The 11,648-nt window shown below is 63.2% G+C and overlaps 1 protein-coding gene across 1 annotated transcript; it reads right to left on the bottom strand.

Annotated features, from left to right (window-relative positions):
- Window positions 1–1,872: 1,872 nt before the first annotated feature.
- KPTN (kaptin, actin binding protein) lies at window positions 1,873–8,483 on the bottom strand. Its single transcript, XM_029064313.1, is given in 13 exon segments — window positions 1,873–2,084; window positions 2,445–2,618; window positions 2,782–2,917; window positions 3,387–3,446; window positions 3,646–3,703; window positions 3,706–3,741; window positions 3,920–4,029; window positions 4,576–4,649; window positions 4,890–4,965; window positions 5,258–5,312; window positions 6,183–6,267; window positions 6,850–6,932; window positions 8,225–8,483. Coding segments are annotated over 13 exon segments (1,311 nt in total). The 5' UTR covers window positions 8,469–8,483; the 3' UTR covers window positions 1,873–1,964.
- Window positions 8,484–11,648: the final 3,165 nt, after the last annotated feature.

Here is an 11,648-nt window from a genome sequence, read left to right as displayed (position 1 = left end):
CCGCTGTCGGCCAGCGGCCCCCGTCCGACTGCGGCAGCCCCGGAGGAAAAGCGGGATCGGGTCCGGAGAGGTTGCGCGTCTTGCCCAGGCGGGCCCAGCGCCGGGGGCGAGGGCGGGATGGGCAGTCCGGCCCGTGCCGGCTTCCCGGGGGCCCCTCCAAGCCCGACCTCCTCCCCTCCTCTCCCCCGGGGTGGGGGGTGGGGGGGTCTCGCTGGGCGCCCTCGGGAGCCGGGCCCGGCTGGGGCAGGGGACGCCGGCGCATCGGAGTCGTGACCGATGCAAGGAGAGGGGAGTTTTGGGGGGACCGGCCGTTAAGGGGGGGAGAGGCTGGGGGTGATTTCTCTCCAGCCTTGTCCAGGGGCAAAAAAACCCCCAAACACTCAGCCACATAACAATAACGGTACTCGTTAAGCGCTTACTATGTGCCGAGCACCGTCCTAAGCGCTGGGGTAGATACAAGGCGATCAGCTCGTCCCACGGGGGCTCGCAATTTTACTCCCCGTTTTACAGGTGAGGTAACGGACCACATACACTCTCCTCCCCCTCCAACGAGCGCACATCCATCCCACAGACACCTACGGTTGCCAGGCCCACGACCGACAGACCAACCGACACACCCGACGTACACCCTCTCCCCCGCATCACCGCAGAGCGATGTCAACCCAAGCCCTTGGTGAATCACAGAAAACTTTATCCGCTGGGTCCTGAGCCCCCAGGGCCCAGAGAGTACCCCCTCCCGCCCCCCGGGCCGGGCATCCCGGGAGCCTGTTGGCAGGCGAGGCGGGCCCCTAGGGACCGGCGGCGGGGACACGGCTGGGGCACGGCTGGGACAGGGGTCCGGCTGCCGTTCCCACGCCCGGGGTCACGGCGGCCGTCTGGGCCGGGTCGGCGAGGCGGCGGACGAAGCCGGCCCGGCGGAGCGGAGCTCGGGGGTGGGAGTGGGGGGGCCGGGGGATGCCCCAGCGGGAGCGGTGGTCAGCACAGTGGGGACGTGAGATGGGCACGGTGCTGGACGGGGAGGAACGAGCCACCCGGTCCCCACCTGGAGCCCGGGGTGCTGGGGATGGATAGGAGATACCCACCCCCAAAAACCAACATCTTGGGGGGCCGGCCACCTCCAAACCGCTTCCTGCCAGCAGGGTGACCAACGAGGGGCCAGGAGATCGGGGGGGCCGGGAGAACGAGAGGGGACAGGGAGATGGGAGATGGAGATGGGAGGAGGGACGGGAGGGACCTGGGAGAACGAGAAGAGAGGAGGGGGGCGAGGTTGCCGGGGAGAGAGGGGTTTGGGGTGGGAAGAGGCTCCAGGGTGAGGGCCGAGGGGCCTGGCGCCTCCGGGAGGCGGGGGGGAAGACCCCGTGAGGCAGCAGGCTGGTCCGCCCGCCCCCCGCTCTCCTGGCAGGCTCCGCTCATCCTGTCTTCTTTCCTCTCGGGAGGAGAGGCTGTTTTTTCTTTGCTGTCTCCCGCCCACGGAGGGACGGGACGGCTCGCTCCGGCGCCGGGGGTGGGGGACGACGGCAGCGGGGACGACGGTGGGAGAGGGTGGGGGAGGGTGGAGGAGGCCAGAGACTGCTGCAGAGGAGGGGGAAACGGCCCCCCGTCTCCCCCTCTCCACACACACGCCGAGCTCCTGCCGCTCTGTCGGCCCAACAGACACTCGGGCAGATGGTGGGCTAGATGGGGCCCGGGCTCGGGGGAGGTGGGGGCGGTCCCGTGGTCTCGAAGCACCTGAATAAATAGGTCTGCAGACCCCCGGGCGGGCCCCGGACTCCTCGGAGACCCCCTCCGCCTGGAAGGGTCGCCCCGGGCCCGTTGGGAGCCGGGGGTCCGCGGGTATCTGATCAAGCCAGCCGCCACCAGCAAGGCCCGGTGGGAAACCGAAACTCCGCCCCCGGGCCACTCTGGCCCCGGTCTCCGCCGGAGAGTGGGAGGGGAGGAGGCGAGAGGGCGCGGGGGGCGGAAATCTAGTCCCGGGGGTCGGCCGGGGGCGGGCTGCTGCTCGGCCCTGCCTTCTGCTGCCTCTGCCGTTCCACCTGCTCCCGGAGCCGCTGCAGTATCCGGGCCGCCGTCTGGGTCAGACTGTGCTGGGGTGGGGGTGGGGGAACGGGAGGGGGGGGACGTGAGGGAAGGGGAGGGGGGAGGAGATGGAGGAGAGAAGGTGAGGGAGATGAGGGTGGGGAGGAGGAAGGGGGAGGGGGAGAGGAGGGGAGAAGAGAGGAGGGAGGAGGAGGAGGAGACGGGGGGGGAGCCCAAACCCACCCCCACCGAGGGCTGAGGGTGGGGATCAGCCAGGAAGTGATTCCGGGAGTGCCTCGGTGTCTTGGTCCGGCCCAGGGGCCTGGCCCGAGCCCGGGGTTGCCGTGCCGGCAGGACGCGCCGGCCTTCGAGGGAGCCCGCGGGGAGAGACGGGGGCCTGGCCGCGCTGCCCCCGGGGTGGGCTGTACCTGCAGGATGTGCAGGCCTTTGAGGGAGACGACGGCCAGTTCGCGGAGGCCATCTCCGGTCAGGTCCAGGTGCTCCATGGCCAGGAGGGGGCTGGGAAAGCTCCTCCGCCAGAGCAGCCGGAAGCCCCCCGCCGGGTCCCCCGGACCCTCCGGCTCCTTGTAGCACAGCAGTTCCTGGGCGGGGGCAAGGGAGACAAAGGGCAGGCACCTAGGAGAGACGTCCTCGTGGAAGGGAGGCCGAGGCAGGGGGCGGACTTGCGGGACGCTGACTCCGAGGCCGTCCCGGCCGCCCCCGGCCCTCCCCCGCTCCCCTCCCAGCTGCCCCACGCTCCCCAACCTGCCCGTAGGTGCCCAGCAGGATCTCAGGGCGGCCGTCGAAGTCCACGTCGGTGACCAGCCCGCACAGGACGCTGTCGAACTGGTCGCTGTCGGGCAGCAGCACCTGGTCGCCGAGGCCCTTCCGCAGCACGTTCCTGGACCGGAGAGGTGACCGGCGGGATGAGCCGGGACCGGCGGGGTTGCGAGGTGGCCGGAGAAGTGGCCGGCGGGGTCTCACCCCGCTCATCCGTCACCCTCCTCCACCCCTCCCGCCTTCCCCCTAATAATTCTGGTGCTTGTTAAGCGCCTACTATGTGCCGACCACCATTCTAAGCGCTAGGGTGGTTATAAACCGATCTGGTTGGAACCAGTCCCCGTCCCCCATGGGGCTCACGCGCTTCATCACCGTTTTCCAGATGAGGTCACTGAGGCCCAGAGAAGTGAAGCGACTCGCCCCAGGTCGCACAGCAGACGCGCGGCGGAGCCGGGAACAGAAGCCAAGCGCTTCTGACTCCCAGGCCCGGGCTCTACTCGCTGAGCCACTCTGCTTCTCTATACCATCCGCCCAGCCCCCCTCCTCTCTGTCCCCTCACCCCTCCTCTTCCCCCAGCCCCCTCCTCTCACCGGTAGACTACAGAGAGCTCGATCATGCTGGCCACCAGCACGCTGTATTCTCCGGGGGGTCTCGGCTCCTCGGCTGCATCTGGTGGCGGGAGGAGGGGGCGGTCGGGAGGGACGACGGGGGACCCGACGGTCCCGGCCTCCCCCGCCAGGCCACCGCGGGCCCTCCCCCGTCCCGGCCGGGGAGTTTCCTACCGGGCCGGGCGACGGCCGGGGGGCTGGGGTCGGCGGCGCCCTCGGCGGGGGGGTCGGCAGAGGCGGCGGCCGGGGGCGGTCCTCGGCGGGGCCGGGGGACGGGCCGAAGACGAGGACGCGGGAGATGGGCCGTCCTGCTGGACGCTCCAGGTGCGCAGCACGGCTGGGGGCGGCGGGGGGGGGGGCGGGTGGACGGGCACCCGCCGGACTCGGTTTTACCGTCTGGACGGCGGGGAGGGGACCCCCGGGGACGGTAAGTCGGGGACGGCAGGGTGGGACTGGGGCCAGTCGAGGGAAGACCCGCCCACCGCCCCTCCCACCTGCGGCCCTCAGCCTCTCACCTCTGCTGGCCTGGTCCACCCAGGCCACCTGGACGAAGCCGCTCTGGCAGCCGAAGGCCGTGATCCTCTGTGCCGACCCCGGGAGGTTGCGAACGTCCAGCCACAGCACGCTGGGATTCGTTCATTCGTAATAATTGTGGGATCCGTTAAGCGCTTACTCTGTGCCGGGCACCGTACTAAGCGCCGAGGGGGACACGAGCAAATCGGGTCGGACGCGGTCCCCGTCCCACGTGGGGCTCGCAGTCTCCACCCCCGTTTTACGGATGAGGTTAACTGAGGCCCAGAGAAGTGGCGTGACTTGCCGAAGGCCAAACGGCATCGTGAGCTCCCCGTGGGCAGGGAATGTGTCTGTTATTGTTGTATCGTGCTCTCCCGAGCGCTCAGACCGATGCTCTGCGCACGGTAAGTGCTTAATAAATACGACTGAAGGAACGAATGATCGATTGCTGGAAGAGGCGGGAGGGGGTGGGAGCCAGAGCGGGAGGAAGGCAGGGGTCTCCCCCTCCCGCCCCATCCCTCCCCGGGCCCCAGCGCGTCCCATCGCCGGCCCTCCCCGTGGCGACCGGGAGGTAGAGGACCGACGAGCTCTCTCTGACGCGGGTCCTACCACCCGGGGGGCTCGGGAAGGGCCGTGGGGCGGGGGGACTGCCTCCTACCTGCTGTTCAGCTCCCCGAGCTCCGGAAACAGATTCTCCACCGGCTGCTCCTCGAACTGGTGCAGACCCTCGTCCTGCGCAAGACCCCCGCCCGACCCCGTCCGGTCAGTCAATTGTATTTATTGAGCGCCTACCGCGTTCAGAGCCCGGTACTGAGCGGTTGGGAGGGGACAGTAGAACAACAGATAGACTGGCTCCCCACCTACAGTGAGCTTACAGTCTAGAGGCGAGCTAGGGCCCGCGCCGGCCCTCGTCCGGAAGGAACCGCCGCCCCCGCCGGCCCCCACCGGCCAACGGGCACCCGCCGGGCTCACCTCCTTGTACAGATGGATCGCGGGGTCGTTGCCGCTCAGCAGAAACACCGTCTCCAGCCGCTCCCCGACCCGCACCCTGGGACAGACGGCCCCCACGCTGAAACCCCGGATCCTCCCCCCGGGCCCCGGAGACTCTACAACGACCCCGAGCTCTAACCCCGCATCCTCTCCCTGCTGCCAGCTCCGGCCCATTCCTCCGGGAAGACAGACGACGGGCCAGGGGTCGGGAGGGGCCCAGGGAGCCCCGGCCATTCCCCGTTCCTTAGGGAAGCACGGCGGAGGGCCCGAGGCTTGGGGGGGGCGGGACGTCGTCGGGGACCAGCCCCCCCCCGCGGGTCCCGGAGAAGGGGACTCCCGGGAGGACTTACTCGGCGTGGCTCAGTTGGAACGGAGTGAACTGCAGCTCCAGGTTCAGGCAGCTCTCTGAATGGGATCAAAGGGCAGGGAGTCATATTTATGGAGCGCCTACTGCGTGCTGGGGAAGAGCATTTTTTTATTTAGTCGTACTGCTGGACTCCCCCTCTAGACTGTAAGCTCGTCGCGAGCGGCAAACGTGTCCGTTTATTGTCGTATTGTACCCTCCCAGGCGCTTAGCACAGTCCTCTGCGCACAGTGCGCGCTCGGTGCGATGGAATGGATAAATACAGTTCAATCGTCAGACACATTCCCTGCCCACAGCAAGCTTACGGTCTAGACGGGGAGAGAGATATTACTATAAATACATACATGACAGATACGGGCACAAGCGGCGCGGGGCTGGGAGAGGGGGGACGAATAAAGGGAGCGGGTCAGGGCGACGCGGAAGGGAGCGGGAGGAGAGGAGGGCGCAGTCAGGAAGGCCTCTTGGAGGAGATAATAATAATATCGGTATTTAAGCGCTTACTATGTGCCAAGCACCGTTAGATACGGCCTTGGGTGGGAGAGAGTCACTGTCCGGCCGGGGGGCTGCCCGGACACCTGATGCCGGCCCCTCCTCTCGGAAGGAGTCGGGGCGACAGACCGAGGTCACGCGGCCAACGGAGCTGCACTACTATCTACTACTCTCTGTTGCCGACTTGTTCATTCCGAGCGCTTAGTACAGTGCTCTGCACCTAGGAAGCGCTCAATAAATACTATTGAATGAACGAATGAATGGTTAGTCCCCGGAAGGGGCCGCTGAGCTGCTCATCTCTAACCCAGCGAAGCCGAGGAGCTGGGAAGGCCGCCTGGAGGAGGCGGGTGGCGCCGAGGGCCGAGCGCGGTTCTCGGGCTGGCGTGGCCACCCCCCCGGGGCGGGACCGGGCACACACTCACGGGCAATGGAGTCCAGGTTGTATTCGGACCCGGGCTCGTAGTCGCAGTAGATGTTCAAGAACGGGCTGGCTTTGTCCCCGGAGTCCTCGGAAACCGAGAAAAGCGGGTGAGACGGGGGCAGGGGGCGGGTCGGGCTTTGGGGTGGGCAGAGGGGGAAGGGACAACGTCTCGGGGAGGACGGGTGGGGGTGTCAGCCGGCCCGGGGGCAGGGTGATGGTGGTGCTTGTATTTCTGAAGCGCTTCCTGTGTGCCGTGCACCGTGCTAAGCACGGGGTAATGAGCATTATGGTATTTATTAAGTGCTTACTACGTGCAGGCACCGCTCTAAACTCTGGGGTCGAGATGAGATGATCGGGTCAGAATCGGTCCCTGTCCCGCATAGAGCTCACAGTCTCATTTTACGGAGGAGGGGACCGAGGCACAGAGATGTCAAGAGGCTTGCTCCAAGTCTCCCAGCAGACAAGTGGCAGAGCCAGGATTTGAACCCGCGAGCGTCCGACTCCCGGGTCCGTGCTCTAACTACTTGGCCACGCTGCTTGCCCGGGGATGGGTGGGATGACCTCTGGGGGATCCCGCCTCACCAGTATTGACACTGGGTCAGTACTGGTGGGGAACCAGACTGCCGGGCGGGGCGGGGGGGGGGGGGAGGGGGTGGGGGGTGAGGTACCTTGATGAACGTGATGCCAACGACCAGGCCCCGCTTGGGCGGAGACTTGTTGAACGTGTCTATGGAGACGATCTCGGCATCCACTGGGGAGAGGAGGTACAGGGGGGCAGGAAAAATGACCCCCGACTCCCTAACCGCCCCCCCCAGAGTCCTTTATTAATGATAATAATAATAACTGTGGTATTTATTAAGCACTAACTATATGCCAGGCACTTCACTAAGCGCTGGATACAAGCAAATGGAGTCGGACACAGTCCCCGTCCCACATGGGGCTCACGGTCTCAATCCCCATTTGACAGGTGAGGTGGTAACTGAGTCACAGAGCAGTTAATAATAATAATGAAGGTAATGGTTAAACGCTTACTCTGTGCCAAGCACTGTTCTAAGCACTGGGGCAGACACAAGGTTATCAGTTTGTCCCACGTGGGGCTCCCAGTCTTAATCCCCATTTTCCAGATGAGGGAACTGAGGCCCGGGGAAGGGAAGTGACTGGCAGACAAGCGGCAGAGCCGGCATTAGAACCCAGGTCCCTCTGGCTCCCAGGGCCGGGCTCTACCCGTCAATAATAATAATGTTGATATTTGTTAGGCGCTTATTATGTGCCAAGCACTGTTCTAAGCGCGGGGGTAGATACGAGGTAATCAGGTTGTCCCAGCTGAGGCTCACGGTCTTCATCCCCATTTTCCAGATGAGGGAACTGAGGCTGCTGAGAAGCCAAGTGACTCGCCCAAGGTCACACAGCTGACAAGCAGCGGAGCTGGGATTCGAACCCATGACCTCTGACTCCCAAGCCTGGGCTCTTATTAAGAGGAGCAGCGTGGCTCAGTGGAAAGAGCTCGTGCCGGGGAGTCAGAGGACATGGGTTCGAATACCGGATCTGCCACTTGTCAGCTGGGTGTGACTGACTGTTCAAATACCAACATTAGTCTTATTATTCTTCTCTATGCCTCAGTTCCCTCATCTGTAAAATGGGGATGAAGACCGTGAGCCTCAGCTGGGACAACCTGATGACCCTGTATCTCCCCCAAGCGCTTAGAACAGTGTTCTGCACATAGTAAGCGCTTAACAAACGCCAACATTAGTATTATTCCTTTCTATGCCTCAGTGACCTCATCTGTAAAATGGGGATGAAGACTGTGAGCCTCAGGGGGGACAACCTGATGACCCTGGATCTCCCCCAGCGCTTAGAACGGTGCTCTGCACACAGTAAGCGCTTAGCAAATACCAACATTACTAATTAACATTATTAATTTATTATTAGTCGAGAGTGGTCCTCGGAGCCCGTCCCCGAGCAGGCCTCTGGTGCCCTTTGACCCCCGCCCCTCCCCCGTCCCGGGGCGGGGTTTGGTGCCGCGCTGCCGCCGAGCGCCCTCACCCGGGATGTAGTTGAACTGCAGCTCCTTGGCGACGGGCCGGATTTTCTGTCGGAGGTCCTGGTAGCGGAAGCCGAGCACCTTCCCTTTAAGGGTGGCGGCCAGCAGCTCCCCGCGGCCCCCGGCCCCGCCCGACAGCCCGTACACGTTGCTCTGCGACGAGAAGCGCGTAAAGCTGTCCTCCCCCAGCGGGCACCGCTCCGGCCCCGGCGCGGACCCCGGTCCCGCCGCCGCCGCCGCCTCCATGGAGCAGGCAGTGGGCCGGGCAGCCCCGAGGGGAAGCCCCTTCTTCCGGTCTTCCGCCGCAGAGCGTGATGACGTAAGAGAGCCGCGCGCGCATGCGCGGGAGGGGGGGAGGCGCCCCCCCTCCCCCTCGCCCACGTGACGGGGCTTTCTCCCCTCGCGCCCCGCCCCTCGGGGAAAGGCCTTGTGATGGCAGTCGGAGGGATTCGGGCTAGACTTCCACGCCTCACCCGACCTCAGTAATCATGTTGGTATTTGTTTTCTACTTGTTAAGCGCTTCCTATGTGCCGAGCACTGTTCTAAGCGCTGGGGTAGACACAGGGACATCAGGTTGTCCCACGTGGGGTTCCCGGTCTTCATCCCCATTTGACAGATGAGGTCACTGAGGCCCAGAGAAGTGAAGGGACTCGCCCACAGTCCCACAGCTGACAAGTGGCCGAGCCGGGATTCGAACCCATGACCTCTGACTCCCAAGCCCGGGCTCTTGCCACTGAGCCACGCTGAATAATCATGGTGGTGGTCGTTAGACGGCCTTGTGATGGCAGTCGGAGGGATTCGGGCTAGACTTCCACGCCTCACCCAACCCCAATAATCATGTTGGTGTTTGTTAGAAGGCCTTGTGATGGCAGTCGGAGGGATTTGGGCTAGACTTCCACGCCTCACCCGACTTCAATAATAATGTGTGACTGTGGGCAAGTCACTTCACTTCTCTGTGCCTCAGTTCCCTCATCTGTAAAATGGGGATTAAGACTGTGAGCCCCGCGTGGGACAACCTGATTCCCCTGTGTTTACCCCAGCGCTTAGAACAGTGCTCTGCACATAGTAAGCGCTTAACAAATACCAACATTATTATTATTATAATGATGTTGGTATTGGTTAAGCTCTGACGGTGCGCCAATAATAATAACAACAATAATAATGTTGGTATTTGTTAAGCGCTTACTATGTGCCAAGCACCATTCTAAGGGCTGGGCAGATACAAGGTCATTATTAGGTTGCCCCTCGTGGGGCTCCCAGTCTTCATCCCCATTTTACCGATGGAATAATTGAGGCCCAGAGAAGTGAAGTGAGTTGCCCATAGTCACCCAGCTAGGTGGCAGAGGCGGGAATTAGAACCCACAACCTCAGACTCCCAAGCCCGGGCTTGGGAGTCACGGGTTTGAATTCCCCTTCTGCCACGTCTCAGCTGGGTGACTTTAGGCACGTCACTTCACTCATTCATTCAATAGTATTTATTGAGCCCTTACTATGTGCAGAGCACTGGACTAAGCACTTGGAATGGACAATTCGGCAACAGATACAGTCCCTGCCCAGTGATGGGTTTACAGTCTACTTCACCTCTCTGGGCCTCACTGACCTCCTCTGGAAAATGGGGATGAAGACTGTGCGCCTCACGGGGGACAACCCGATGACCCTGTATCTCCCCCGGCGCTTAGAACAGTTTAGTTCTGCACCTAGTAAGCGTTTAGCAGATACCAACATTATTATCATTAAGCACTGTTTGAAGCGCTGGGGATGATGCTAAGGCGCTCCGGTTGTCCCACGTGGGGCTCCCAGGCTTCATCCCCGTTTTACAGAGGAGGTCACTGAGGCCCGGAGCAGAGAAGTGACTAACCCCATGGTCTCACAGCCGCCGAGCGGAGGAGCCGGGATTAGAACCCATGACCTCTGACTCGAGCTGCGTGGCTCAGTGGAGCGAGGCGGGGCTGGGGAGGCAGAGGGCGTGGGTTCTGATCCCCCACCCTGCCACTTGTCAGCTTGTGTGACTTTGGGCAAGTCACTTCACTTCTCCGGGCCTCGGTGACCTCATCTGGAAAATGGGGATGAAGCCTTTGAGTCCCTCATGGGACAACCTGACGACCCTGTTATCTCCCCCAGTGCTTAGAACAGTGCTCGGCCCATAATACGCACCTAACCAACACCATCGTGATGTCAGTCTCTCTCTGCGGGGAAGCCAGGGCATCTCCTTCCCCGGCTCTTCCTCCGCTACACGGAGACGTTAATTCAACCCTATTTATCGAGCCCTTACTGTGTGCAGAACGCTGTACTAAACACTTAGGAAAGTACAATACAATAAACGGTGACATTCCCGGACCACGTGGACTGTTATATGGCTATTACAGGCGTCTCGGAGTCCTAAGGTCTTAGGTTCTAATCCCAGCTCTGCCACTTGCCTTCTCTGTGGCTTTGGGCAAGTCACTTATCTTCTCGGAGCCACAATTCCCTCATCTGTAAAACGGGGATTAAGACCGTGAGCCCCATGCGAGACAGGGACTGTGTCTAACCCAAGTTGCTTGTATAATCATGTTGGTATTGGTTAAGCGCTTACTACGGGCAGAGCACCGTTCTAAGCGCCGGGGGAGATACAGGGTCATCAGGTTGTCCCACGTGGGGCGCACGGTCTTCATCCCCATTTTACAGATGAGGTCACCGAGGGACAGAGAAGTGAAGCGACTTGCCCAAAGTCACACAGCTAAGTGGCGGAGGCGGGATTAGAACCCACGACGTCCGACTCCCAAGCCCGGGCTCTTTCCACTGAGCCCCGCTGCTTCCAGGGCACCTCCTTCCCCTGCTCTTTCTCTGCTACAGGGAGACATTCGCTCGATCCTATTTATTGAGCCCTTACCGTGTGCCGAGCACCGTACTAAGCGCCTGGGAAAAATACAACAATAAACGGTGACATGCCCTGACCACGTGGACTGTGATACGGCCAGCGGCAGGCGCCCGGGTCCCGGGATCGTTGCCTGGAACCTATCTGCCGATTCCGCGGTTCTCTCCCGAGCGCTCAATAAACGGCACCGAGCGGAAGGGGCCGGGCAGACGAGGGGGCCCGAGGGCTCCGCCGGCCCTCGTCTCCGCTCCGGACGGCAGCGGGGCCGGGGGGATACCCGAGGAGCCGGCGCCCGGGGAAGGGAGAGGAGCAGAGCCGGAGTTGGAGCGGGAGGCGGCGGCGACACGCTCCGCTGTCCCGAAAACGCCGTCCGCCTCAACGTTTCGCTCCGGGCTGCCGCTTCCATGTGGCCCCGGCAGGCCCATCTGGTCCACCGTTCCGCTGTGCCGGGCGCCCCCTCCCCTCCCTCCGCCGCCACCCTGCACACCGGGTCCGTTCCGGGCCCCGCGGCCGAGTCTCTCCTGGGGCTGCCCGCCGCCTCCGTCCGTCCCCCTCCGGGCCCCCCGGGGCCG

The sequence above is a fragment of the Ornithorhynchus anatinus genome, chromosome 5 (genome assembly GCF_004115215.2).
Source record: "Ornithorhynchus anatinus isolate Pmale09 chromosome 5, mOrnAna1.pri.v4, whole genome shotgun sequence".
Lineage (NCBI taxonomy): Eukaryota > Metazoa > Chordata > Mammalia > Monotremata > Ornithorhynchidae > Ornithorhynchus > Ornithorhynchus anatinus.
Note: the sequence above shows the minus strand (reverse complement) of the source record. Positions and strands in the feature narration are given on the sequence as shown.